Genomic DNA, 27,412 nt, shown 5'->3' on the forward strand with positions numbered 1-27,412 from the left:
ATACTACTTTTTGTGTAATACCATTAAACATTTCTTATAAATAGTGCAGTTAAAAGGCTAAACAGCCCTCTCATTTGATCTAATTGTCATTGTCCCACGCCATTCCTTCTCCTCAGTCTCTGCCCCCACCCTCCCCAACAAATAATGTAATCACAACACAAGGCTCATGTGTATTATTGGTCACAGCACACACTTCAATGCCAGCAAGTCTATACCGGCTGTTATCTAAAGTAATTTGGGCCCAATTAATATTGTCTGAACAACCTACTCTAGACTAGCATTCTTTTAGACCTTTTAAGATTGCAATCCTGTGGTTTCAGATCCAGCTAGCCCAGTGAGGGTTCAGTTAACATTATGTTTAAAAACCTTTCCATCTCCTATAAGAAGAGGCCTATCTATTATCCTTACATTTCACAATATCAGTGAAACATAGGACTCGAATGATACTTAGAAGTATAACATAAAACTAAAACTTTCTTTGGTCTCACACCAAAACTACATTTATAGAAACTCGTAATGTTTAAATACATGTAACATTTAGTATTTTAACATATTAGTTCGATAGCAGAATATTAACTACACATCCATCCTAGCACCAAAGTGCTAAAAACAAACAAACCCCACCTAAATTCTTGTTGGATAACAAAGTAATCCCACATTTCTGGAAATAAGGACTCAAGTTCAATGTCATTCATGAACATAATCCCTTTGTTTTCTATTCCTCTTTCAAAGTTAGGTATATTTTTGTCTTGACATTAATAAAGGTCCCCTACAAATTACACACATTAGAGTAACATCTTATGTAGTTCCACTATTTATTTTAATACATATAATACTAATATATGCATATGAAGTCATCATTGGCTTCAAAAACAGATTCTATTATTGTGCGTAAAATACCTCTTGCTACAATTGCTTGTGAGCTTAGAAAAATAGACATTTTGTGCAATAAAACCACATTGTCTTCATTACTGCTGTTTCTAGCTACTCCTAGAAAAATGGAGCCATCAACTTTGAATGCTACGATGTCTGTTGTCCTTGGCTTAATTAGGGTGCCTTTTCTTTCCAAACACTTTTCAACTTCACTGCTCTTGGTAAGTTGAATTCTTGATATCAAAGAATTCAGTTTATCACGTGCTTACTGTGATTTGTCTAGACACTTTTAGGGAAGCACTTTCTATCAAGCAAACCAAGAGTTTTCTATCTACCCTGCTGAGGACCTATGAAGACCCTTACTACATTAAAGATTATTTTTCTGTGAACGAATCTGGGAATCAATTAAGTGCTGTTAGAGAGTTAAAAAACAATAAAACACCCTTTCTGGGTAGACACAACCCCAAAGCACCTTGCCCAGGGGAAAAAACTAGGAAAAAGTACTCCTTCCTCTAACAGGGCTGCAATCCCAGGGCATACTACTAGTTGCAGACTGCGGATTGGATTTCTTACCTGCTCTCCCCCTTGGCTCAGTGCTCACCTGCATAAGCACAACCCACACAAACACCATGTGCTGGTCCTGCTAGTTTATAGCACTGTTCCAAATAAACTGAAACTTAGGAATTTTTTAAAAAGTAGAATACTCATTATGAGGATCTTGGAGGAAGGTGTTTTACTAAAAGTCCAGCATTTGAAATAATAGTTCAAAAATAGTGTCAAAATAAAATTTAACAACATTTAACTACCGCAGAGGTTCAGTTGAGCCTCTTCCTCCTTATTAAATACAACTAACACAAAATCACTCCGAACCATTTTAGGGCCAACAGTGTCGCTACAAATAGAAGAGACTGTCGGTCTAAAGTCCAACGATTGCAGAGCAAGTTTAAATACCTTTTAATTGGAAATTTGGGGGAAACACAGGTAATAACAAAGGGAAAAAACAAATTATTTTCCAAGTTTCTCTAGGTTTTTTAGAAGGCTATCTAGAGTCACATATATACACATACACCTGACAAAATGCTACAGTAGTAATTTACAGTGGAAATAAAGTTTGCATGTATGCACTGTAAAGGATATTTCAGTGATCCTGCTTTAGGTACTGGTATGAACAATAAAGTTATTGAAAAGCTAGTATTTCTCATTGACCAGATGGTCAAAATAACATATACTTCAAAGCCATACAGGATTTCAAAAAATTAAGACTGGCAATCAAAGTTAATTTTAGTGACAAAGTATTCACACTATATTCAATGGCACTATTGTAAGCCACTTACTGATAAGAGTTGAAATTTCTCTTACATTTGAATTTTCTTTTTTCTAAACTATTGAATTGCCAACTGCCTAATCAAAAGCAATCTGCAAGTTTCAAAACATATCTTTAGTTCAGTGCCATCCTTTCACTTTCATTTCCTGATACCAAATTAGAGGGTAAAGAGTTATTTTTATAAGAAATTATTTCCAAAAGTAAATAATTAAGAAGAATGGAAAAACTATTATATTCCATATGCTAGCCTGGTTAAGTTTTTCCTTCATGGCTTCTATTAATCCCTACAAATAACCTAACTCCTCAATGCCAACACCCTAGCATGGTCCAACTAGTTCACCTTTCAGTGTCAATGTTTCTGGTAATAATGATTTCCAGAATTCAAACACTGAAATATATTTTTTTCCTTCCTGTATGAAAATTAGGTTTTTAAAAGCAATACTGTCATGTTATCATGGAAATCTATTTTAACAGACAATAGATATAACTAGAAGATCTAAATTTATAAAGCTAAATTTTGATATTCTCAAATTTTCACTTGAAATTAGTTAGTTTTCATGGACATAAACCAATCTATTATTCATAGTAGTTCTTAGGAAACAATTATGAACACAGTATGTAAAACAAGATGGGTCACAAGTTTATTCTACAATTTTTCTCTAATAGGCATTCAATTCTGTAGAAAAATGAAAAATATCACCTTTATTAATATTTACATTTGGTTCTGTAAAGAAAATTGGCACAAAAAAAAGCCCCAAACCTATGAATATGATTTTCATTGCTTTTGAAAGGTTATTTATTTTTGAAGTCTAAAAGCCAGTAAATGTAGAAGTTGAAGGGGAAGAGAAAAACATTGATAACAGATTATTTGAATTTTCCTCTTCCCAAATATCTAAAATATCACACATACCACTGTTTTCGGTGTAGCTTTTGAAACCCAAAAATTCTGACTTCTCTTCACTTGTCTGAAATAAGTCCAGTAGAGATTGTTCTGGTGAGCTACAAATTCTGTTTTCTTCTTGTGTAGTAAGAAATTCAGTTTCTTTCTTATCTAACTCCACACTTGGTTCCAGATTTTCTTTTTTATTTCTTCCTAATAAAATTTTCACTTTCCGATGGATTTTACCAGAAGGTAAACTATCCATATTCTTGAGGTCACATGTGTTGGGTTCCTCAGGAGGGCTCTGGGATGGAGTCTTTGCCTGAATTGTAAGGTGCTCCTGTGAACTGTTCATTGCTAACAGATCAGAATCATGACAAAACACTGAATGAAGGTCCTTTTTCTTTAGATCCTTTGCTGGAAAAAGCACAGTATCTGACTTCTGTTGTGGTTGAGATGCACAATTATCTGTATTGCAATTAGAAACTTGTATAGATATTTGTGGCCTACAAGGACAGTGATCTACCCTGAGTTCTTCTAAGTCATTTTCATTTATAGTTAATTTATGTTCAGAAACGTCAAGAATGCGTTCCTGTTTATGTGGAGGTAGAGGTGTAAAATTTTGCTGTATGTCATTTTCAGCTGGATTTAACATGGAACATTTACTAGACGTTTTCTCATCAAGTCCTCTCAATTCACTTGAAGGGTGGGAGATGTGTTCCGAAGTAGAGACTAACTTTTGTTCAGGTTCCTGGGTTTCTTTATATAGGAAACTCTGCTCAATCACCTGTACATTATTTTCCCTGAAGTCTTTCTGAGAAGTATGTTGCAATTCCAGATTTTCTTTAGGTTCAGACTTTTTCAGGACATTTGTAGTAACAGGAGAAAGGGATCCAACATTGTATTTTATTCTTGAGAGAAAAAAGCAAAAGAAAAAAACTGAAATAACTGCTATCAAAAATTCCTAAGTATTTTAAAACTAAATTAGTAAAAATCATTTAAAACTACTTATGAAACTTATTTAACTTAGACTACATTAGAAAAATATAGAACTCTTAACATTTAGCCAAAATTACTTTAGATGTTACTAAAATAATAAAACTTTATAGATACAGCTGAAAACTCTAATGTACCACTTCTCATCTATTCTTTCCTCTTCCTCCCAAAGGTAAGCAGTATTTTGAATTTGGTATTTAAAACTACTTTGACCATATAAATCAAAGAAAGATGATAGAAAAGGGATTTGGGTCTGCTCCTAATGTTTTCATTCTCCTGAAACATTTCTTAACTTCTAAGCTGTGATTTACATTAATGTTGTCTCCTCATTTTACTTAGCATGTGGAAAATGAGTATTTACTGGGAAATCTAAGGCAAATTGGATATTTATTTATATTTAAATATAAACTATCTAATATCATAGTGAGCCAGAAACCTCGTATCTTTATACTTCTAAAGATGACAAGTTAATAATCCTTACGTTTCACACAGTCGACCTGAAACCCTCTTCTTCATGGAACGTCTTAATATCCTTGAGATGCTAGTTTGTATTAGACACTCCTAAATTACTTACAAACAGAAAGAAACTTAACAGCTCACTAAGTATGCTTTATGTTACACAAGTCACAGATAACAAAGAGAAACACAGAATTCCATCTGCCCCTTCAAAACCAGAATGGCTCTTTTTCTGTTTCTTTTGTTGATACTTTTACTTAAGACTCCTCTTGAACAAATGGAAGATTAAAAAAATGTAAAAACAACACGCTCTCCTTTAAAATCTAGAGATGTTTAGGTGACTTGCCTATAGAGAGAAAAATTGTGCAGACAAGATAATTGATTAAGGAATAACCAATTTATATGTAAGTACTAGTTCAGAACTCTGCTGCACAGTGAGTTTTTAGGGAATTCTAAATTCTTACAGTAGCCCATTAAAGTCCATTTAATAGTTGGAAATATGCATCCTCTCCAAATATCACATAAAATCAGTTATGAACAATCATTCAGAAAGTTACAGACATACGATGTTTAGGAACTACCTAGATACAGCCAAAACTTTTTCTAGCTAATTTTCAGAAGTTGTAGCTTGGTATCACATCTTATAGTCTTCTTTATGCCTTAAGATTGGTCTAAAAACGGTTATAAGGACTAAACAACCTATTGAGATATTATCAATTCTAGGGTATATCCATATAAAAGCATTTCTTTTTATTTTAGATTTATGGGAATAAACTTAATGAGGTTCATTTTGTTAATGTGCAGTTATTGTACGTTGAACAGCATTGTACTCACACTTAAAAGTCTTGTCAATACCTTTAATAAATATCATCAGCAATCAGAGCTTAAGTGAAGTATCTAGTCAAAGTATAAAGATGACTTAATAGATGAAAAGAGGGAAGATTTCTTAAAACTCCTTAAGATTAACTAAAATTCTAGCTTCATTACTCCAAGGAGATGGTCTAGACCAGGGCTGACAAACTGTACAGCACATGGGCCAAATTTACTCTGCTGTCTATTTATAAAACAAACTTTTATTGGAACATAGCCACACTCATTCATTTATATACAGTCTGTGGCTGCTTTCATTGTACAATGGCAAAGTTGAGTAGTTACAAGAGATCTTATGGTTCACAAAGTCTATTACTTGGTTCTTTATAGAAAAAGTGTCAACTTCTTTTTTAGACTATACTGTTAAGAAGAGAACCTTAAAAGTAATTTAAGGTAAGCATTTTTGGTAGTGGAGGAAGAGGGGAATAGGAAAGAATTAATCAGTTCTTAACCATACTTATATCCTAAAAACATAATCCTTCTAAGAAAAGAAAACTTTGGATTTTAGTTTAATAAAACAGTTTAATATTCTATTAAAATTTAAAACTTGAGTTGATAAATTACCTTTTCTTTTTAGGCATGTCCCTTTCATATTCCACAAAGTCAAAAACTAACTTAGATACAATATCATCAACGACTTGATAGTGATTACTCTGTGCAAAGTTTCTGTGTTGCTCACTTAGAAGATGCTAAAATAAAACAAAAAAGTATATAAATCACAAAATTATATTTTAAAAGCAACAGATATCTTTTTGTTCAGGTTTTCTAATATTTTCATGCCCCTAAAATTAAGATTCTACTAACTACTGCAAAGAAATATCCTTCACCAGAATTTAAAAGAAGTAGACTAAAAGTAACTTTTGAAAAACCATTAAACTACTTTGGTTTTCAGTCTTCCATTCTTCAATGAGAAAAGTCAAATATTAACTAATTTGTAGTTTCAATGGAACTGAAAGGGAGTGAGCTACACTGGAAAGTGAAGAGAAAAGATGGAGAAAAATAACAGTAACATTTAAACATTTAGAATGTGCTAATATTTTTGAAAACACTTTTTTCCCTTTGCTACTTTATTTAATCGTTATATAATTACCACTAAATAAGGAAGGTAGAGCTTATAAAATACTAAGTAAATGAAATGTAATTCAGCATACAAGAATCCAAAACAAGAATTTAGAAGGTACAATGAACAAACAAATGAAGTACAACTAATGCTGTGAAGTATTAAAAAAAAAAAAGAAAGATTCATAATCGAGGAACACATTTGAGAATGAGCAAATACCTGATCTCAATTACCCAGTGCTCATAACACAGAGTACCAAAAAGCTTTTCTTAGTCTTAAGAGTGGTCAAGAACAAAAGTAAACAAGCTTAGTGCATTGGGATAAAACTCAGGTTGAAAAGTTCCTTCTGAATAGGTGAAATCTCCAGGCTAATTCTATCATTAGTCTATCATTTATCAGGGAATTATAACTAGAAGCCTGTATCAAGACAATCATGGAAGAACCTCATTTTTGCTTCCCTAGTTTCATATAATTTTAACTTTTGATGATTTGATTGTAATTCCAAAAACTAAATTCTTCAGTGGTCACAAATACACAATATTCTGGAATACATAGGTATTCTTTCCTAGCTTGCAAAATTTACCATATACAAATTATGTATGCTCATTAATGTTAGAACTAATGAGAAATGAAACATTAACTCTAAGTTCAGATTCAGTTTATTTATGTTCTTGTAAGGAAAAATAATAACTACAAAGAACTAAGAACAACTTTCAGCTTTTGTATAGTTCCTCTCCACCTCCACCTACCTCTTCTTACTCATTCTTTAAGTCTCTATTTAAATGTCACTTTCTTAGTTCAGCCTTCCTTGCCCTTCATTCTGTTAGGTACCCTCATTATTTATTACTACTGCACTTGATATTCATTTTTCATCCTACTTGCAAATACATGTTTTATATTTATTTTTTGTCAGACCATAAGATGGTATAAGGGTAAAGAATATGTCTGCTTTGTTTGTTGCTTAATCTTCCATAATCAAATTTGTTAAATGAATGCCTTCATATAGGTGGAAATGAATCACTGTGAAATCAAAGATTCCAAAAACAAAATAATTTCTTATCCTTAGTGACTAGGAAACACACATGAAAAACTGTTAAAGTATCAATCTTAACCTCTACTCTCATTAATTTTCCTTCCTTGTGGTAACCAGTGATTTTCAGCCCCAACATTCTCTGAGCATCAAATTAAGATCCACAAGCTGATATTAAGGAAAATATCCATTCTAGATTATTCTACTGTAACAGCAAAGTAAAATTTCAGGACCCATCTATAATTTAAATTTTCAAAATGATTTTTGGAAAGGGCATTTTTTTTTTTCTCACAAACTACTAATTTGTTTTGGGTTATAAAACAAACTTCAATTTAGACTCTGAAGACAGGGTAGTTTATGAATCTGATGTTTTCAAGTATTAGTTTTTCAACGTCTCTACCATCTTCTACCAAAACCAACCTATTTTAAAAATTATCAATTCAAACAATAACAGCTAACATTTAATAAGCACAGTGCCAGGCACTGTCCAAGGTTACAGACAGGAAGCCAAGATTCAAATCCAGGCAGCCTGGATCCAAAGCTCTTGCTCTTTTTTATCATATTACAAATTGTAATAGTTCTCATCATTAAAACTTTCTCTTCATCCCATATATATGTTCAACTATTCTATTTCTCTGATATTTCAAAGAATCTTCTCCACTTTCTCATCTTCTTATTAGTAAATCACTTGCCCATTATTTAATTGTGAAGGCCTGAAAAATTGTGGCCACTCATGACCCATCATCTTATCTCCCTCCCAACAGAATCCAATTGGCTCCACTTCTAAATTATATCCACAATCTGACCATGTCTCATCACTTCTACTACCAATGCTTAGTCCAGGCCACCAACATCTGTTCTTTGATCCCATTAATTTAGCACTTTTGCATGGCTTATTTCAATACTCACAAGTCTTGTTCCCTCACTTCTCTCAGGTCTACTCAAATATTGTCTTATCAATTAGGTATTCCTTGTCTGGTCTAAATAAACAGCAACATTTCTGCTTTATGTTTTCTCATAGCACTGATCTAATGTTCTCTCCATGTATAGTTCATTATTCTTTTATCCTGTGGTCACCTATCCCTCCTCCCCTTCCACTGAATGTAATCTTCACTAGGGTTGGGAATTGGCCTCTCCTGTTCAATGCTATGTGCCCAGAGCAATGACTGGTATAAAGGAGGTGCTCAATAAATATTTGCTGAATGGACAAAAATGATTTTTCAATACACATTTCCCCACTTTGGGCTCTTAAAATTTAAGACAATTCTATCAAAAAGACATATTTACTACTTAATAATTACCAAGTTGTAAACCACAATCAAAAGAATAAGCTAAAATTTAAACAACAATTATTTGTAGTTTTAGAAATATCAACCCCCTAAATACAAAAATCACATTTACAGTGTTGAGATCTTCATATTTCTGCAAGCAACATTCACAATATCCTTTTTTCTTCTTCTCTTTCAAATGGACTTGAACTGGAATTCCACCACATTTATCACCATCCGTTTGGATTCTGACAGGAATATATGGTAAAAGATTAACCACTGAACATAAGGAATAATTCTCAAAAATTTACAGTCCTCAACTATCAAACAGAATCTGCCATAATTTTCAGAGATAAAAACAATTACTTTAAACCATTTTTCTTTTTAAGAAATTGAGAAGCAAACTGAGAATGTAAAGATTATTCTGGAGAACACTTAATTGTGCATCACTTAAGAGAAACAACACATTTTGATTATTTGCAAATATTTTTAAACCCCTCCCCGCCCGAAGGTCTAAATGTGACATGCTTAGAAGAGATTCAGACTTTAAATCTAGCAAAGAGGCATTAAAGATATACAGGGGGAAATCATCATGGTGACTAGAAACACACACACTCCATGGCATTAAATAAATTATTTAAAATATTTGTTTAAAAAGATAAAAAATCACTTGAAGGTTAAACCAACCTTAGTTTAACCTGAGTTTGCTTTTGGGTGCTAGACGGCTTATCCATATCAAATGGACTGGAGGGCTTCTGAATAGAATAATTTATAAAAGGCATATTGGTCAGCTGAAGATAAAATGGCCTATAAAGTCTAAAAGAATAAAAAGATAAATACATGAGAATCTTTATGATGAAAGAAAACATGTTTGAAGTCTTATATTTCAAAATCATGTAATTCATCTGGAATCTGAAATAAGTAACAAAAACAGTTAGATTTCCCTTCCCAATTTCTAGATCCATTAGTTTTTAAGCATATAATTTCTTTTTATACTGTGGTAAAATACACATAACAAAATTTACTATCTTCATCATTCTTAAGTGCACAGTTTAGTTGTATTAAGTATATTCACAATTTTTTTCAACTGTTAACACCGTCCCATCTCCAGATCTCTTTTCATCTTTCAAAAGTGAAACTCTGTACCCATTAAACAGTAACTCCTCATTCTCCTTTCTCCTCCAGCCTCTGATAACCACCATTCTACTTTGTTTCTATGAACTTAACTATTCTAGGTAACTCTTATTTCATTTAGCATAATGTCCTCAAGGTTCATCCATGTTGTGGCCTGTGTCAAAATTTCATTCCTTTTTAAAAGCTGAATAATATTCCATTGTATGTATATACCATATTATCCATTCATCTGTTGATAAACATCTGGGTTGCTTCTGCCTCTTGGCTACGAACATGAATGTGCAAGTATTTCTTTGAAACCCTGCTTTCAATTCTATTGGCTATATACATAGAAATGGAATTGCTGGATCATATGGCAGTTCGAAATTTTTGAGGAATCTCCATACTGTTTTCCATAGTGGCTACACCATTTTACAATCCTACCAACAGTGTACTTGAGATCCAATATCCCCGTATTTTCACCAATACTTATTTTCTGTTTTTCTTTTTAAAACAGTAACCATCCTAATGGTTGTAAGGTGATAGATTTCTTTGTGGTTTTGATTTGCATTTTCCTGATGATTAGTGATGTTGAGTATCTTTTCATATACTTGTTGGCAATCTGTATTTTTGGAGAAATGTCAAGTCCTTTGCCCACTTTTTGATTGGGTCATTTGATTTTCCGTTGTTGAGTTCTTTCTATTAATAATCTTATTAGATAAATGATTTGCAAGTTTGCTTTCCCATTCCATGGGTTGCCTTCTCAATGTGCTATGTCCTTTGGGCACAGAATTTTATCATTTTGATGTAGACCAGCTTAGTTCTTTTATCTTTTTATTTCTGCTTTTAGTGTCATATTCAAGAAATCACTGCCAAATCCCAATGTCATAAAGCTTTCCCCTATGTTTTTTTCCCAAGAGTTTGATAGTTTAAGGTCTTTGATCCATTTTGAGTTAATTTTATATATTGTATAAAGTAAGGGTCCAACTTCATTCCTCTGTATGTGAATATCTAGTTTTTCCAATACCATTTATTAAAAAGACTGTCCTTTCCCCAATGAATGCCCTTGGCATCCCTGTCAACAATTATTTGATCACACATATAAAGATTTACTCCTGAGCTCTCTATTCTATTTCACTGGTAGACATACATAGACATACATCTGTCTTTATGTCAGTACCAAACTGTTTTTTGACTACACCTTTGTAGTAAGTTTTGAAATCAGAAGTGTCGAACTCCAACCTTGTTCTTCATTTTCAAAATTATTTTGGGTGTTCAGGGTCCCTTGAGATTCATGTGAATTTTAGGATGGATTTTTCTCTTTATGCAAAAAAAGTCATTGGGATTGCACTGAATCTGTAGATCATTTTGAGTAGTACTGACATCTTAAAAATACGAAGTCTTCCAATCCATGAACATGGGATGTCTTTTCACTTACTGGTGCCTTCTTTAGGCCTAATTTTGTATTTGTAAATTTGTAAAATTGTGTTTTTTTCTCACAGTAACATATTTCATAAAAAGAAGCATTCAACACATCTATGTCACCTCAGGAGTACCCAGGAGAATTAATTATGTGTGTCTAAATGACTAAGTGGAATATCAAAAGGAAGAAATCTAATTCTCCCATGTCAAATTACTTACTTATATCTGTAGTCTTCAGTAAGATTATTCCATAAAGCTTCAGAATGAGTTTAGGTAAGCTACATCAAATTAGATGTTATACTCAGGTTTTGTATTTCCAAGCAGTAACTAATAATTTATTTTTCACAAATGCAGATGCAATCTTTAAGTAGTAGTTCTAAATCACATGGTACTGCATTTAGCCAGAAAATGGTTATCTGAAATACTGAAAAGTAAGTTGCTCTCATGATTGCTCTAAACCAGATTTTCAAAGAAATACTATCTAAAACCTACTGAAACTAAATTCAGTCCTTGAGCACAAATTAATTACTGCTAATTTCTGCAACTGTGCCACATGCATATCAGTATCATATAAATCTAACATAAAGAGATCTAACAGTATTAGCGGAAACAGCTTAAGTAGTTAGATTTTCTCCTTTAAGTACTATATTTAAATTATACAGATTGAATTTAGATACTCACTGGCTCATATCTTCCACCTTTACAAAAGGCTTTTTGAGTCTACCTGCTGATAATATACAAAACATGACATTAGAAATTTACAAATCAAGAATTTTTTTTTTTAACAAAACTACTCTGGCTAAACAAATTCAAATAAATATGCATCCATTATCCATTTAATTTCAATTTGAAGTTTTAAGCCTCAGGTAAGATATTTTACAATTATCAACACATTTCCAAAATAACAGATGCTCTGTCCCTATTCTGACATTAGTAAACTGAATGGATCCCCCAAAGGATCTAAGAATAGAATTCAGGAGGATTTTGAGGAAATCCTTTCCCCAGGAAAAAAATTTAACTTTTATTTTCACTAATCCCTAACTGAAATTTAACACTTTCTCCAATTTTGCATATAAGCCACAGGATCAGAATTAGCAGCACTTGTAATTTTGATATCAATTGAAACATAGTTTCATATAGTATTAGTTACCACAAATATCCCAAAGCATCATTATGTTCATCACTTCAAAACAAAATTACACTAGCAATTAATCATAATCACTGCTAGAACTTTTTAATGTGTAATAAAACAAGTATATAATTATTTTATACTGAAAAATATTCTGATAACTGAATTTCAGTATAATTGATTTCCTTAGTAACCGAATGATTTTTCAAAAAATGTTTTAAGATACATTATTCTAAGAAAGAGTTCATAGGCTTCACCAAACTGACACAGGGGTCAATGTTCTAAAACAAAAGGGCTAAGAACCTACTGAATAAGTCATTTACAGAGATTGGTTCCATGATTTTTAAAGATTTTTTTTTTATATGATTTGTTCTATTTTCTAAAGCAAAACAAATACTTAAGGGTATCAAAGTACTTACTTCTTGCTTTTTGAGTGCTGATCCCTACTCTTTTCCCCTAAGGAGGGAAAAAAGATACAGCAAAAATATTGGGCTTGAAAGTACAGTGAAAACAGCAACTGCAATTAATATCAAGATAAGAAAAAAACCATAGAGGAAAATAACTATATAAAAGAAGGGCGATTATTGTAGTTTCATGGGGAGAAAAAAACAAGAAAAAAGCTGTTTTAAAATCAACTCAATCAAAGAAATGAAAACAAACAAAACAAAAAACAAAACAATGATTATTCAAGAATTAAAGATCTTAACCACTGGGATGAAACTTAGTAATACAAGCTCACTTTTACAATAAACTCAACAAATATCTTGTATTCCAGCTATTGTTTCTATCTTCACAGAAAGAAATCAAGCAATAAGGAAAAAGCTGGTTAATGAAATAATCTAGAAATAGTCATGTAAGGTAATTTTATGTCCTTATTCATCAAAACCTTTGTAATAAACTTAACAAAGGAATTATTTAAAAATTTATTATAGTCTGCCAATTCCAGTCAAGATGGACTATGTCCAATATGGGCAATCCCCATTGATTACAATTGTAAACAAAATTCAATAAGCAACTACTTTAGAACTAAAAGTAAACAAAAGCAGGCATACTGCAGAAGGAAGTCAAAACTTAGAGAAGCTACCTTTAAGGGCGTATATTTCTCATTCCCCTCATTCCCTTTCTCTTGCAATGTTTCCTTAAGGATGGACCTCTAGTCATGGGGTTGGCAGCAACAGCAGAGCCACTGGCTATTACCCCCACACAAACCCCATCTTCTAGTTACAAAGAACGAAGAAAGAGGCTCTTGCAGTCCAAAGAGTGTGAAGGGAATCCCTGTATTATTTCCTCTTTCTTTTCTTCCACAGTTCTGACCTGACAGTGGGCCTCAGTTGCAAAACTGCTGTTGGAAAAGGTGCCAGACATAGCTAAAATCGAGTAATTCTAACTTTCTGACCAGAGGAACTAGAAAAAGGCCTGGAGAGTGGAAAGGAAACTGCAGACAGTAGCAGGCTGGAGAAGGGGATCCACAATTTCCTGTGTAAATACCAGGTGTAACTCCAAGGCTAAACTCTAAGCTGCATATGATATGCTAAGGACAGACCCAAAGCAGCACAGCAAGGGCTCTGAAATGGAACTAAGATTTAAACCACTGCCCAAGTCTTGGGCTAAGCTGTAAGTGATGCATGCAAAGGACAGAAAGCTGCATTTAAGCCTCTGAAAACTGAAATGGAGATTAGAACCACCACTTACAGAAACTGAGACTGAGAACTGAGAGTTTGAACAAAATTGGATAACTCCCTCCTAAAACAATGACAGCAACAACAACAAAATGAGTGTTACCCAGAGCTTTATAATAGACAATGAAGATGTCTTTCAGAAAGCAAATGCGTAAAGTGTGGCATATCCAACGATGGAATATTCAGCAATAAAAGTAAATGAGCTATCAAGTGATATGGAGGAAATTTAAATGCCTAGTAGTAAGTGAAGAAGCCAATCTACATACTGTATGATTCCAACTATATGATATTCTGGAAGAGATAGAACTATGGCAATAGTTAAATAAGCAGTAGTTGCCAGGGGTAAGAAGGGGAGAGAGGGATGAATCGGTGAAACATGATGGCTTTTTAGGGCACTGAAACTATTCTGTGTGATACTATCTATGATAGTGGATACATGTCACTATACATGTCCAAACCGATGCAATGTGTACTACAAAGAGTGAACCTTAATGTAAACTATGACTTTGAAGATGACTTATCATTACAGATTCATCATTAGTAACAAATGCACCACTCTGGTGTAGGATATTGATCAGGGGGCTGTGTGTATATAGAGACAAGGCATATGTATATGGAAAACATCTGGACTTTCTATTCACTTTTGCTGTCAACCTAAAGGTACTCTTACAAAAAAAGTCTACGCTAAAAAAAAAAAATCCAACATAAAATATATGAGACACAGCTAAAGCAGAACTTAAAGGAAGTTTACAGCAGAGACGGTTCTTCAAAAAGATAGTTATAACTGATGAAACTCTAGCCAAGCTAACCAAGGAGGTGGGGAAGACACAGAATAATGGTATCAGCAATGAAAGTGACATCATTAGACTTCACAGACATTAAAAGCTTAATAAGGGAAATTACACACACTTTTCCATCAATTAAACAATTCTGACAAAATGTACAAATTCCTTGAAAAATACAAACTACCAAAGTACATTTGGGGAAAAAAAACCCTTAATTATCTCTATCTAATAAAGAAACTTAATTCATTGCTGAGAATTTTCCAACACAGAAAATTTCAGGCCCCAGATAACCTTACTAGAAAATTTGGCCAAACATTTAAGAAATACAACAGATTCTTAAAAACAAAACAAAACAAAACAAAAAAAACTGTCTAGAAAATAGAAGTGAAAATACATCTCAACATTTTATGAAGGCAGCATTACCCTGACATTAAAACCAAAGACATCAAAAGAAAAAGACTAATATTCCTCATGCACATATATACAAAAAATCCTCAACAAAATACGTTTCAGGTAAACTCAGGGAAAAAACTCAAAGCACTTTAAATAAAGTACTGGAGCAAAATATACTTCCTTTTTTTTTTAAGATACATACTAACAAGAGTATGAGAATCTAAAAATGTCTTAAAATTTATATGTATTATTTAGCATGCATAAGATTAATATATGTCCATCATTCAAGACCCATAAATGCATCTTCATTAAAAAGTTTTATGCTTTAGTAGCTGGCAAACCAAAAAAATTTCCTGGAAACATTTGTTTTCTCATATACAGAAAAAAATTCAAGTTTTGGAATCAAGTTGACCAGTTACACATCCTGAATTATATAGATACTGGTATTCCTATCTTTTTTGTTTTGGGAGGAAAGTAAAACCTGTTTTGCAACTATTTATCACAGCTTTTTGTTTTTTTTTTTCTCTCAAGGGGGCAAACACTCCTAGTGCCTGGCACATAACAGGCACTGGGTATTTGCTAAATACTGAGTGAATAATGTGTTACATGTGTAAACAAAACCCAGTGTTGAAAGAGGTAAAACGCGATCTGGGCCCTCATGCAGTGTATATTAGAGTCGAGGCACTGGTTAGGCACTATAACCTGTTAATAAGCATCTTTCAATTCTTCCCCTACCCTTCTGTTACCATCTGAAGCAGGTCTTCAGCATTTCTTCCCATTACTTTCATAACATCCCAGAATACTTTTTAAACCATGGACTGTGACCTATAGGGCTGTAAAATCAATTTAGAGAGTTGTGGCCAGTATTTTTTTTAAAAATGAAAGAATACCACAGAAGTATTAGCACATTAAGGGTAAGTACTATTTCATAAAACTTGTTTCAGATATGTACTGACTTATTTATGTTTATAGACAGATATGATAATGCATGTGTATTTGAGTCCATAAATGTGCTTATGAGTTTAAATTTTTATACATTTATTTCTATATACAATCCAAACAATCCACAAAGTGCTACAAAGGTAATTTATATGCTATCTAGCACATTTCAGTAAAGAAATATCCACCCCTCACTTTGCAAAAAATCTGGAAATAGTCCCTTGGAATTTTTTTTTTACTTCTAATAGGGTAGTTACGATGTAAAATCTTTATTAAAAATTGTGTTCAAGAGAATAACCTATCCAACAAGGTTTGCTCTCCTATTATCTCTCAAAAATGTTCCAAATCCTTCAAGATTAAATCTAACTTTATATAGCATGCAAGGTCTTATCTGAACTTGCTAATTTTTCTAGCTTCATTTCCTGTCACTTTCCCACTTAAAGATCAAGTTGTAAAATATGACAAAATTTCCAAAACATGCCATCCTACTTATGGCTTCATATCTTTATATACACTCTTCCATAAAATTTATTTTCCTTTCAGATTCTAGTCATTTAAGGATTGACTGATTGAAGAAAAAGCAGACCACAAAAGAACGTTCTGAGAGATAAGAGAACCATGAGAAAGCAGAGATGAGAGAAGGTCCAGATGAAAATAAGTAAGTTCAAGGAGGAATAGAATGAGAGCTGACAGAACCAATATGACTGGTTTTAAAAAGTGTACACTTGATTTGCCAAATTGTTCCACAGTTTTGTACCTCATAGGCTGAAGAGTGAATGGGAAGTATAAAAGTGGAGATAGAGATATCTAGATGACACAGATTGAATAGTAGGTAGGGACATGAGGTCAAGGGAGGTTTTATTCTATTTGTTCTAAAGGATAGAACAGGCTTGATTCTATACAGAGGCTTCAAGGAGGATGCTGGTAAAAAGGTAAGAGGCTAAAGATACGGGAACAATAGGTCTAACAGACGGCAATGCCCAATGAACTTGTTTAACAAGTATTTTGAGGTGAGGTCAGATAGCCATACATGACAATATTTACAGAACAGTTGAAAAATAAGAATACTTCCTATTTATGTTCTCAAAAGGAGTATATTATACACATGAAGAGCTCCTCATGCAGTATGTCAACTGCCATGTTATTCACAAAAGTATATTCTTTGAGTTGCAGTGGGAACTTTTACCTCATAAGTAAATCCTAAAGTTAAATGATACACAACAATTTATTCAAATAATAGAAGCATGCATTTGGTACATATTACAGCAATAATATTTTCCACTTGGCAAAAAAATTTACAGATCTATAAAAATCAAGCTTAATCATTTTTAATTTAGCTTAAAAATTAAAAAATAACATACCACATCTCTTACAGAAGTGCTTGATTTCTTCAGTAAATTCAACTCTTTTTTCTTTTGTTCAATGTAGTATCTAATGTCTTTATTAAAAGAAAGAAGGGCTTAAGATTAGCATTTTTACCTTTTGAGTTAAACACTGTTATTTTCTTATAATTGTACTAAATTTAGATGAAAGAATTACCATTACAGGTATCTCTTGCTATCAGAATTCTCACATCTAAAATTAGGATCCAAAGGACAGAGACAGATACTTTTGACAAATACTGTCAAAAACAATAATAAAATCCTTACCATCAATATGAAGAATTTTTACTCCCCATGATAAGGCATTTGATAATATACTATTTGAAGGAATAAAATCCTGTATAAAAAAAAAAAAAAGTTTGGTAGTATTTTTAGGAAATTACCAATAGTAATTTAGTAATTACTAAATAAAGTATTACTAAAATAAAGTAATTAGGAAATTACTATTTTAAGTGAGCTATTTTAAAAAATATTATTTGAAGCTTAATGTCACTGAGATGGTTATTCAGAACAGACCCTATACAATAGTAAGAAGGACATCAGATTTTTCTTCTGGAATGTCTAAAATCATTCCTATTTAATAATATTCCCATATTCCTGACAATTAACGTACCCTGTAGCATTTCACTTAAGAGTTTTAAGAAATTATTTCCTTTAAAAACACAAAAATGCCACAAGCTTCAGAAATATCCAGTTAACATTTTAAAAGGCCACAAGATGGAGATGTTTCTTCATGAAAAGCAGGTTCTACTTTACATAAAATGAGATACATGCTGGTATTTAGGCTTTTTCTATTAAAAACAAGGCAAAGAAGATTTCAACAACATCTCCACTTTAGTTTTTAATAAAAGAATATACACTGAATTTTTTAAATTTGTAACTTACATGGTCCTTGATAGCTTTTTCAACTAGTAATTTTCCTCTGCTTAAACATACCTATAAAAAGACCAGAGAACAATCAAACATACAGTTATAATGTAGTGCCTCACCAGAAAAATTTTTTAAAAGATAAAATAGCTAAAGTATATAGTTAAAATTTATAGATAAATCTTAATACAAATATGAAATGTAAAACACATAACAAATGTATGGTAAAAAGTGATTTTATAAAATGTGATTTCCTTAGGGTCTTTGTAGTAAGATCTCCTATTTAAAAAGTTGTTTCTTCTTTTTTTGGTGGAGCAACTAAACTCAGCTGAATGAGACCCAAGGTCAGTTCTGTAGTAAATTCTATTCAACATGAAAAATAAAAAGTTAGGCTGATCTGAAATTCTGTCTAAAATTAAATAGTAAGTTTACATTTTAATTTCCTATTTAACCAAAAATCTAATATGGATAAACCATATATACTGTTTTCACATGGTGTTTCACTTTTTAAACAAGACACTAGGAAAAGCAGTTTAAGTGCTATCAGCAGGAATTAATTTGGAACTAGTCACTGGTGTACCACCTTGTCCCTCCATAAAAGCATTAACGGAAAGAATGTATGACGCTTGCTTGGTTGTTTCTTCTTTGACTTTTTTTCTTCTATATATTTGTCTCTTTTTCAAATGATGCTGCTTATCTAACTCCTTTCTTTTCCCTGTTCTCCCTTGCCCCCATTTTTCCCTGGTTCTCAAATGGCTATAGTAGGTAAGTTCGGGAGGATATTTAAAAATCATTTAATTAACTTCAATCAAAAAATGAGATAAAACACTTTATTTTGCAATCTCTTCCCCTTTCTATACCCAATTACATCAATTCAATTTATCCTTCACTGTATGTTACAACTTATTGGCAACTGAGTCGTAGGGATGTGATATCAGTAATTCTAGAACAGGGGTTGGCAAATTTTTTCTTTAAAGGGCCAAACAGGACGTGCTTTAGGTTCTGCAGGCCATATAGTCTGTTGTAATTATCCCACTCTGCCTTTACAGCAGGAAAGCAACAGTCAATACATAAATAAATGGTATATCTGTGTTCCAATAACACTTTATGTAAAAACCACGCTTAGCTTACACGCTGTAAAACACAAGTGGCAGGCTGGATTTGGCCCATGGGCCATAGTTTGCTTACCCCTGCTCTGAAACAAACAAAAGGTTTCTATTTCTTCTTTAAAATAATGACCTGCTATTACTTTTTAGTTGTAAATTACTCTAAAAATAAAAGCCATCACTAAATGGAAGGGCATATTTTAGGAATGAGAGTATGACTGACTACACAAGTACTATTAGGAGAAAAATCACCTTTCTATATATGATAGCAACCTTATTAACAACTTGAAAGCTGCGCTTAATATAGTGTACCTAAGTGAACTCTGCTGTCAGCCTGCTCCTGAAAATTATGAGATCTCATAGCCTTTCTGAGAGTCTCAAAACATATGAGACTTACTGAATCTGGAGACTTAAATGAACTTCCATCATGGCTGGGATGAGGTGATGTGGTTTCTGCAGTATATGCAGATTCTGGACTTGGTACAGGAGAAATTCGTCCCAAGGTCTGTGCAAATTTAGCTTCTTTTTTATTTGAAATAAGATAACTGATATCTTTGCTGAGAAATTCTTCAACTCGCTAAAGGAAAACAAAGTATTTTTAAGTAAGTCATGTAAATCATAAACTGTTTAACACACTAGGCATGGTAAAAAAAAATGTCAATTTGATGCATTTTAATATTTTCTAAATTGGTGGTTTTATACTGTATTATTCTGAACCTAGAGTTCAGAATGGGAGTTCCAATAACACAACAAGAGCATGTACTTTATATATATTAAATAGTTTAATTCACATAACCACCCATGGTATTAACATTATCCATATTTTATGGAGAAGAAAATTGAAGAGAAGTGACCTGCCTGAGATTACATCAGTAGTAACAGAATTTGGACACAGGTATTATGATGCAAGCCCATGCTCTAAAGTAGCACTTCCCAGGAGAACTCACTGTAGTCATTGAAAGGTCCTTTATCAGCATTGTCCGACATGGTAGGAACTGCCACATGTGGCTACTGAGTATTTGAAATGTAACTAATGTGACCAAGCAACTGAATTTTAAACTATATTTTATTTTAATTAACTTAAATCTCAATTGCCACATGTAGCTAATGACTACAGTATTCAGTATTCGACAGCACAACTCAAACTCTCAAAGTTACTAACATCTTTCCATAAATAAGCCTTAAACTAATGGAAAGGTAGGAACCTTTACCCTTAAGAGTTTATTACTGTTTGAAGAGAATTTCCCTAGTTTGAAAACCACTGCTTAAATGCCTGAATTTATAAACACATGTTATCATAGTCAATGCTATTGAAGATCACTCCCATCCAAGGGCAGGAAAGTTAAACTAAGTAGAAAAATATTATTAATCATTAACTATCTGCATAAATGAAAGATTTCTAAACTATTTTAAATAGCTATATTTAATTTTCATAGGACCTCATAATATAAATGAGGGTAATATAAAACAAAGCAAAGTATGTAACAGATGAATTAGTTTCATCTAAGCATTAAGCAGAATTTGCTAAGACCAGTGGCTGCCTTGGTTAAATGCAAATCACTACTTCCTTTTTTTCTGAGCAATATTTTCTTCCACCATTAAATAAAGTATCCACATTTATATATTCCAGAAATTATAAACTTAAATGTCTACAAGGGCCAGCAAGAATACAGATGAACAATTACATGCTAAATACTTTATTTTCATTAATATGTAGCCCTAGAACCGCCAGAGGTTCCAATTTTTCAAGAGAAGCTCAATCTCCTACATGCTTTTAAAAAATTGTGATAAAATACATAACATAAAATTTACCATTTTAACCATTTTTGAGTGTACAATTCAGCGGCATTAAGTACATTCACAATGTTGTGTAACCAGCCCTACTACCGATTTCCAGAATGTATTCCTCATCCTAAACTAAAAATGTACCCATTATACAATAACTCCCCATTATCTCTTCTCAGCCCCTTGTAATCTCTACTTTCAGTATGAATTTGATAATTCTAGGTACTTCATATAAGTGGAATCTTACATGTGTTCTTTTGTGTCTAGCTTATTTCATTTAGCACAATGTTTTTAAGGTTCATCAGTGTTATAAGCAAAGATCAGAATATCAGCGTTATAAGCAAAGGTCAGAATTTTATTCCTTTTCAAGGTTGAATTAATATTCCAGTGTATATGTAAACCACATTTCTTTTATCCATTCATCTGCTGATTAACATCTGGGTTGTTTCCATCTTTTGGTTATTGTGAATAATGCTGCTATGAACATAGGTATACAAATATCTCAAGACCCTGCTTTCAATTTGTGGGGGGTATATACCCAGAAGTGGAATTGCTTGATAATTCTATTTTTAATTTTCTGAGGAAATAACAGTGTTTTCCATGGCAGCTGCACCATTTTACAATCCCACCAACAGTGCACAAGGGTTCCAGTTTCTCTATATCCTCACCAACACTTATTTTGATAATGGCCACCCTAATGGATATGAAGTGGTATCTCACTGTGTTTTTGATTTGTATTTCCCTAATGATTAGTGACACTGCATCTTTATGTGCTTACTGGCCATTTGTATGTATCTTCTTTGCAGAAATGCTTATTCAAGTCCTTCACTCATTTTTTAATCAGGTTGTTTTTTTTTTGCTGCATTGTAGGAGTTCTTTATATTTTAGATATTAATCCCTTATCAGATATATAATTTCAAATTTTTTTCTCTCATGTGTGTTGTCTTTTCACCCTCTTGATAGTGCCCTTTGATGAACAAAACTTTCATGTTTTTATTAAGTCCAGTTTATCTGGTTTTTTTTCATTTGCTTCTGTGCTTTTGATGTCATATCCAAAGAATAATGCCAAATCTAATGTCATGAAGATTTTTCCCTAATACTTTTCTCTACGGTTTTAGCTCTTACGCTTAGATCTTGATCCATTTTTAATTAACTGGAGCATATCATGTACAGCAAGGGTACAACTTCATTCTTCTGAATGTTGCTATTCAGTTTTCCTAGCATCAGTTATTGAAAAGATTATCCTTTTACCCATTAAATGGTCTTGGCACCCTTGTTGAAGATCAACTGACCATATGTGTGAGGATTTCTGGGTTCTCTCTTCTATTGCATTGGTCTATACTGTCTGTCCTTATGCTATTACCACACATTTCCTTTGGTTTTCCATTTTCTATAGATTGAGCTATAACTTTTTAGAAGTATCTTCCATAAGCTGGCCCCAATGTAACATTCTTTCTTGCCATTTCCTGCATCTAAATCCCAAGCTCAAGTCATACTGTAATATTAGGAGTTGCTCATACAAATCACAGAGACATGTAATTTAAATATCCTCTTCCCTCTATTTAGTTTGTCCATTCTACCTGGCTTTCAAGATCAGCTCAAACTTTCTCTTTACTATAACTCCTACAGGCAGAGTTAATCATTTCCATATTCTAATGACAATTTCTACATAACTTCTGTTAAAACAGTGACAATGCTACACCGTAATTTATTTAGGTGTCTGATGTTCCCATGGGCTGAGAATTTCTACAGGATTAGACTACATTTTATTTTTGCATCCCTCGAATCTAAAATAGTGCTAGCGTATAATAGAGACACCAGTAGAAGAATTTTTAAATGAATTTCCACATGCCCAAATCATAATCATTCTTTAAAGCTGAGTTCAAATTGTGTCTATAAAATGACTACCAAAATTCCTGAGTTGGAGGTAATCTTTCCCTCTTCCTAACATTTTATGTTGTATTACACGTAATTGTACTGATGCCATATCCACTTAAGATTAGCAGTTGAGGGTGGGATGGACATAAGATTCATTTTTTTTAATCTGCCAGAGCACTTAATACTGCGTTCTGTACTGGTGACTTAGTTTTATCATGGTCTTTATTAGCTTTTGCTCATCTAGGTCTTTAAAAAGTAAACTTGAAACTTATTTTCTGATAACTCAAGGTCACAATGAAGACCAAAAACAAGGAATTGTCTTCACTTCATGATATGGTAAGGTATCTGATCCTACATCTCTGTTGTTCTCCAAATGTCTTATTTTAGTTCAGACTGCTTAGACATGGACCTAAATGTGGTTGGTTGTTTTGCAATAGCAACTTTCCTTGCCACCATCAAAGATATCTCCCCATTATGTCTGATTTGAGTGGTGTGCTCTCAATGATTGGATTTTAAGAATCCAATGGTGTGTTTAGATGTTTTTATTAAGACTAGAGAAAACAAATGTATAAAATGGACAGTTTAAAAAAAAAAGGACAACACTCTTTATAACCTGAAGCAAGATAAGTTAAAATGGATAAAGGTCCTAAGTAATCCTAAAAACTAAATAACAAGCATAATCCTTTCAAGGAACATCTATTTAACTAAACATTTCTTAAAGTTGAATCTTAAGACTAAAATTAGTGTACTACAGGAAGTCAAAGTTCCTTTACAGTTCACATGCAAGATCTTCGTTAAGACTTTTTCAGTGACAGAAATGGTACTACGCTAGGGACAGAAATCAGGACATCACTGAATTATTGGAAAGGTGTCAGGGAAGATCAGAATTTGTAATAAATCAAGTTCAATAGAAAATCCATAGCTTTGGGGGAAAATTTGGAAACTTATGCCATTAATACGCTCCTCACTTAAGTGGTCTACTTCAAACCTTTTAGGATAAAATCTGAAGTGTGTAAAACTAACTTTCAACTCTCTCCCAATTACTATCTAACGTATAAATGAATTCAAAATTTGTTTCTTGCAAGTCCCTTAGGAACTGCTATAGGATGAAAGAGAGAAAAAGGGGAATTGGCAAGCAGTCCCTGCAGTTTTAGCTAGAGCAGTTCCCTTTTTACTGGCTTTACATAGTGGACGTCTGAACATGATTTTGTTTGAAGGGTTTCACTGCTAAAAACACAAATCTAAAATTACTAACTTAGATCAAAATGGTTAATGAGTTTTCCCATCATATTTAAGAAAGCTGTCAAACTATACCAGGTAGCTACTTTGTAGCCACTGCTGCTAGAGGAACAGAATGGTGCAGTAACATGTTAGTCTGTGAACTAGGCTAATCCTACCCTGGGCCAGTCACTTAACTTCTCTGGACATTAAGTGCTTAACTTCTAAAATGAAGGGGTCTTTACTAAATGGTGGCAGGCTATAAAACATGACCTTTAGGAATGCAGTCATACGGTCATTATGATACATGCTATAACTATTACAAATGTGTGGCAATGTTTCAGTTTAAGAAAATGAAGAGCAAAAAAGTAGAACAGCTTTTCAAAGATAAGTAAGTAAAATAATCAGACCAATAAACAATTCTAAGAAACTTGTTATGTGTTCTGCAAATTTCTATTCTAGTAATGGTAGGATGTGTTCAGACTATTCAAAGATGTTAGCTATGACCAACTCAAAGTGCAGTGAAATGTTTAAACAGGAGTTAGGAAACAGATTATTAAAAATCTTAACCTGACTTGCTAAAATTTACTCAATATTAACCTTAAGCCTAAGAAAATCTTAGACTTTTACCCAAATTTTCTAATTTCTTAATCATTTACTCAGTGTATATAAGGAAGGAAAGAAGCAGGTTTTCCATATTTATAATTCAAAATTCTGTTACCTAATAATACTCATTCTGTTGAAACTATGAGTCAAGAGAAATTTTAATTCTCTGTGGTTTGAATAGGTTTTTCCTGCTCTGTAAATAAAATTCTTACTTTTGTGTAGCTTCCTAATCATCAGAATCAAGGAGTTCCTGCCATCAGGAGGACATCCCAACATTGCAATCAGAGGTTCCTCCAGGATAAGGGAGTCTCATTTCTCACACTTTGTGAACTTTGCACCAGACAATGATCACAGAAACCTGAAACTTTTGTCAGGCTATAAAAGGTTAAAACAAATGACTTTTCATTTATGATTAACAGCTGATAAAAATTTTAAGCTTGGTGCTTATATGGTTATATGTATTCAAAAAGGAAAATTTTAAATGGTTACATATCAAAAAGTACTAGTTACACTTTTTTGTCAAAGTGTATGGTTTTGACTTACCCCTCCCAGATCCTTAATGTCCTTTTGTAGTTTTTCAGAGATGGTGACAGAAGGTAAATCAATGTAAAATACTTTTCCCCAGAGTGGCTTATATTTGGGTTTTTCTGGTTTGTTGTCAGTTTTCAGAGATTTCAAAGACGGTCGGTTTTTTTCATTTTTGACTTGGATTCCACCTGTTGTTGAAAAAAATCTGGAATTAGATCATGTTTTATCCAGACAAAAAATGTTTACTGTTTAAACAATATTTGTTTATAAAATAATCATATCAGAGAGGAAAAACTTCACAATCTCACTACTTTAGCAGCCATTAATTAACATTTTAATATATTTCTTTGTAGTGCAGACTTAAAGGCCAAATACTCTATACATTTTAACAGATACTATATGGTCCAAAATGATTACTGTTCACAGTCAAGAGATGAATCTGCAGAAAATATTCATGCGTTTATTCGTGTTCTATGTATCAAGGCAGGGAAATAACTATACAAGACCAATTAGAAGGAGTTTTCTTAGGATGTAAACGCCATGCAATATTAACTCAACAAATATTTATGGAGCTTCTGCCATTCTGCTGAACACTCAAAACTGTACTTAGAATGTTGAACATTTAATAATGCAAGAAACCTGTTACCCAGAATGACTCAGTCCTCAAAAGGTTCCTGACTGCTCAAGGTATAGTTTTACATAAAGTCACTGTATATATTAAGAAGAATTAAAGATCCACCAGAAGAACCAAATCGCCATTCATTTCCTTCTTTCCTTTGAAAACAAATCTGAGATCCAAACAGCTGCTTAAATATCAAGTTTAAGAACACAACCGGTTCATAAAGAATAGATCACATTATGTGTACATTATTAAAAATAAAGAGGCTGAAACGTTTCACCGAATAAAGGACTGAAAATGGAAGTTTGCTTTTGTTTCTATAATGCTGTAAAAGCAATGGTCTCAACTTCATGAGACCAAAAATACACCCACAATTAACCAACTTAATCAGGAAGCGAAAAGCCCCGAGCACAGCTGCTTTTAAACTGAGACTCGAGCTGCAGCCCCAAAGGGTCGCCGCATCTCGGGGAACCCCGGCGAGTTCCCGGGTCCGCACATTGTCTGCTAGTTTTATAACCGACGGCACGGCCGGGAATTTGGGGCCGAGGCTGGAGCATAGAGAGCGCGAGGAGCCGACCGGGATCCGTTCCCTTTCTGAGGCAAAACCCAGAACGGAGCCTTCCTTCAGGCCACAGAGCAGGACGCACGTGTCAGAACAGAAGAGAAGCAGAGACTCGACGCGAGAACTCAGAAGAATCAATGATGGAACCATGACGGGAGGAAAGGATTAAAGGGACTGTAGGCGGAGGAGGGGCTTCATACCCTGGAAGTGTCCTTTGCTGTGGATCCTCATGGCTCCGGAGTTCATGGCAGCCGCCCGGCACCTACATGCTGGATCCGGAGAGGGTGTCGCGCCGGGCGGCCGCGGAAACACGGCTCCTCCGGGCCCGTTGACCCGCAGGTCGCCGCTCCTCTTCCGCGGGCTACCACACCCACGCAGTAGAGATGCCGCGTCGGCCTGCCGGGTTTCCGGGACCGCAGGGCCGGAGGAGGATGAGGCGAAGCACAAACGAGTGGTCTGCGGCGGTTGAAGATTTGAAAACGCGTCACGCGGCCGCGGCGCCGATACGCGCGCTCCGCCCCCTCTCACGCCGCGCGCTGCGCCCCGCCTCGCGTCGCCCCCACGTTCCCGCCCCCTCGCGCCGCTCGCCCAGCCCGCTTTTGCCCGCCCCTCGCGCTGCGCGTCCCGCCCACCTCGCCCCGCCT

At 33.8% G+C, this 27,412-nt stretch overlaps 1 protein-coding gene across 2 annotated transcripts; it reads right to left on the minus strand.

Moving 5' to 3' along the window:
• Nucleotides 1-815: 815 nt before the first annotated feature.
• DBF4 (DBF4-CDC7 kinase regulatory subunit) lies at nt 816-27,351 on the minus strand. 2 transcript variants are annotated; one of them, XM_010978007.3, is made up of 12 exons: nt 26,969-27,351; nt 25,603-25,775; nt 19,970-20,149; nt 18,485-18,535; nt 17,867-17,936; nt 17,579-17,655; nt 12,841-12,877; nt 11,974-12,019; nt 9,445-9,573; nt 8,891-9,005; nt 5,964-6,088; nt 820-3,988 (listed from the first exon to the last, which is right to left on the minus strand). In XM_010978007.3, exons 1-12 carry the CDS (start codon nt 27,012-27,014, stop codon nt 3,007-3,009), a joined length of 2,031 nt encoding a protein of 676 aa, XP_010976309.1. In that variant the 5' UTR covers nt 27,015-27,351; the 3' UTR covers nt 820-3,006. The 2 variants fall into 2 exon arrangements, with proteins under 2 accessions (XP_031310698.1, XP_010976309.1); XM_031454838.2 differs by lacking the exons at nt 17,867-17,936; nt 18,485-18,535; nt 19,970-20,149; nt 25,603-25,775; nt 26,969-27,351 and having other exon boundaries at nt 816-3,988; nt 9,445-9,512; nt 17,579-17,594.
• Between the last annotated feature and the right edge of the window lie 61 nt (nt 27,352-27,412).

This window comes from Camelus dromedarius, chromosome 7, assembly GCF_036321535.1.
Source record: "Camelus dromedarius isolate mCamDro1 chromosome 7, mCamDro1.pat, whole genome shotgun sequence".
In the NCBI taxonomy this organism is placed as follows: Eukaryota; Metazoa; Chordata; class Mammalia; order Artiodactyla; family Camelidae; genus Camelus; species Camelus dromedarius.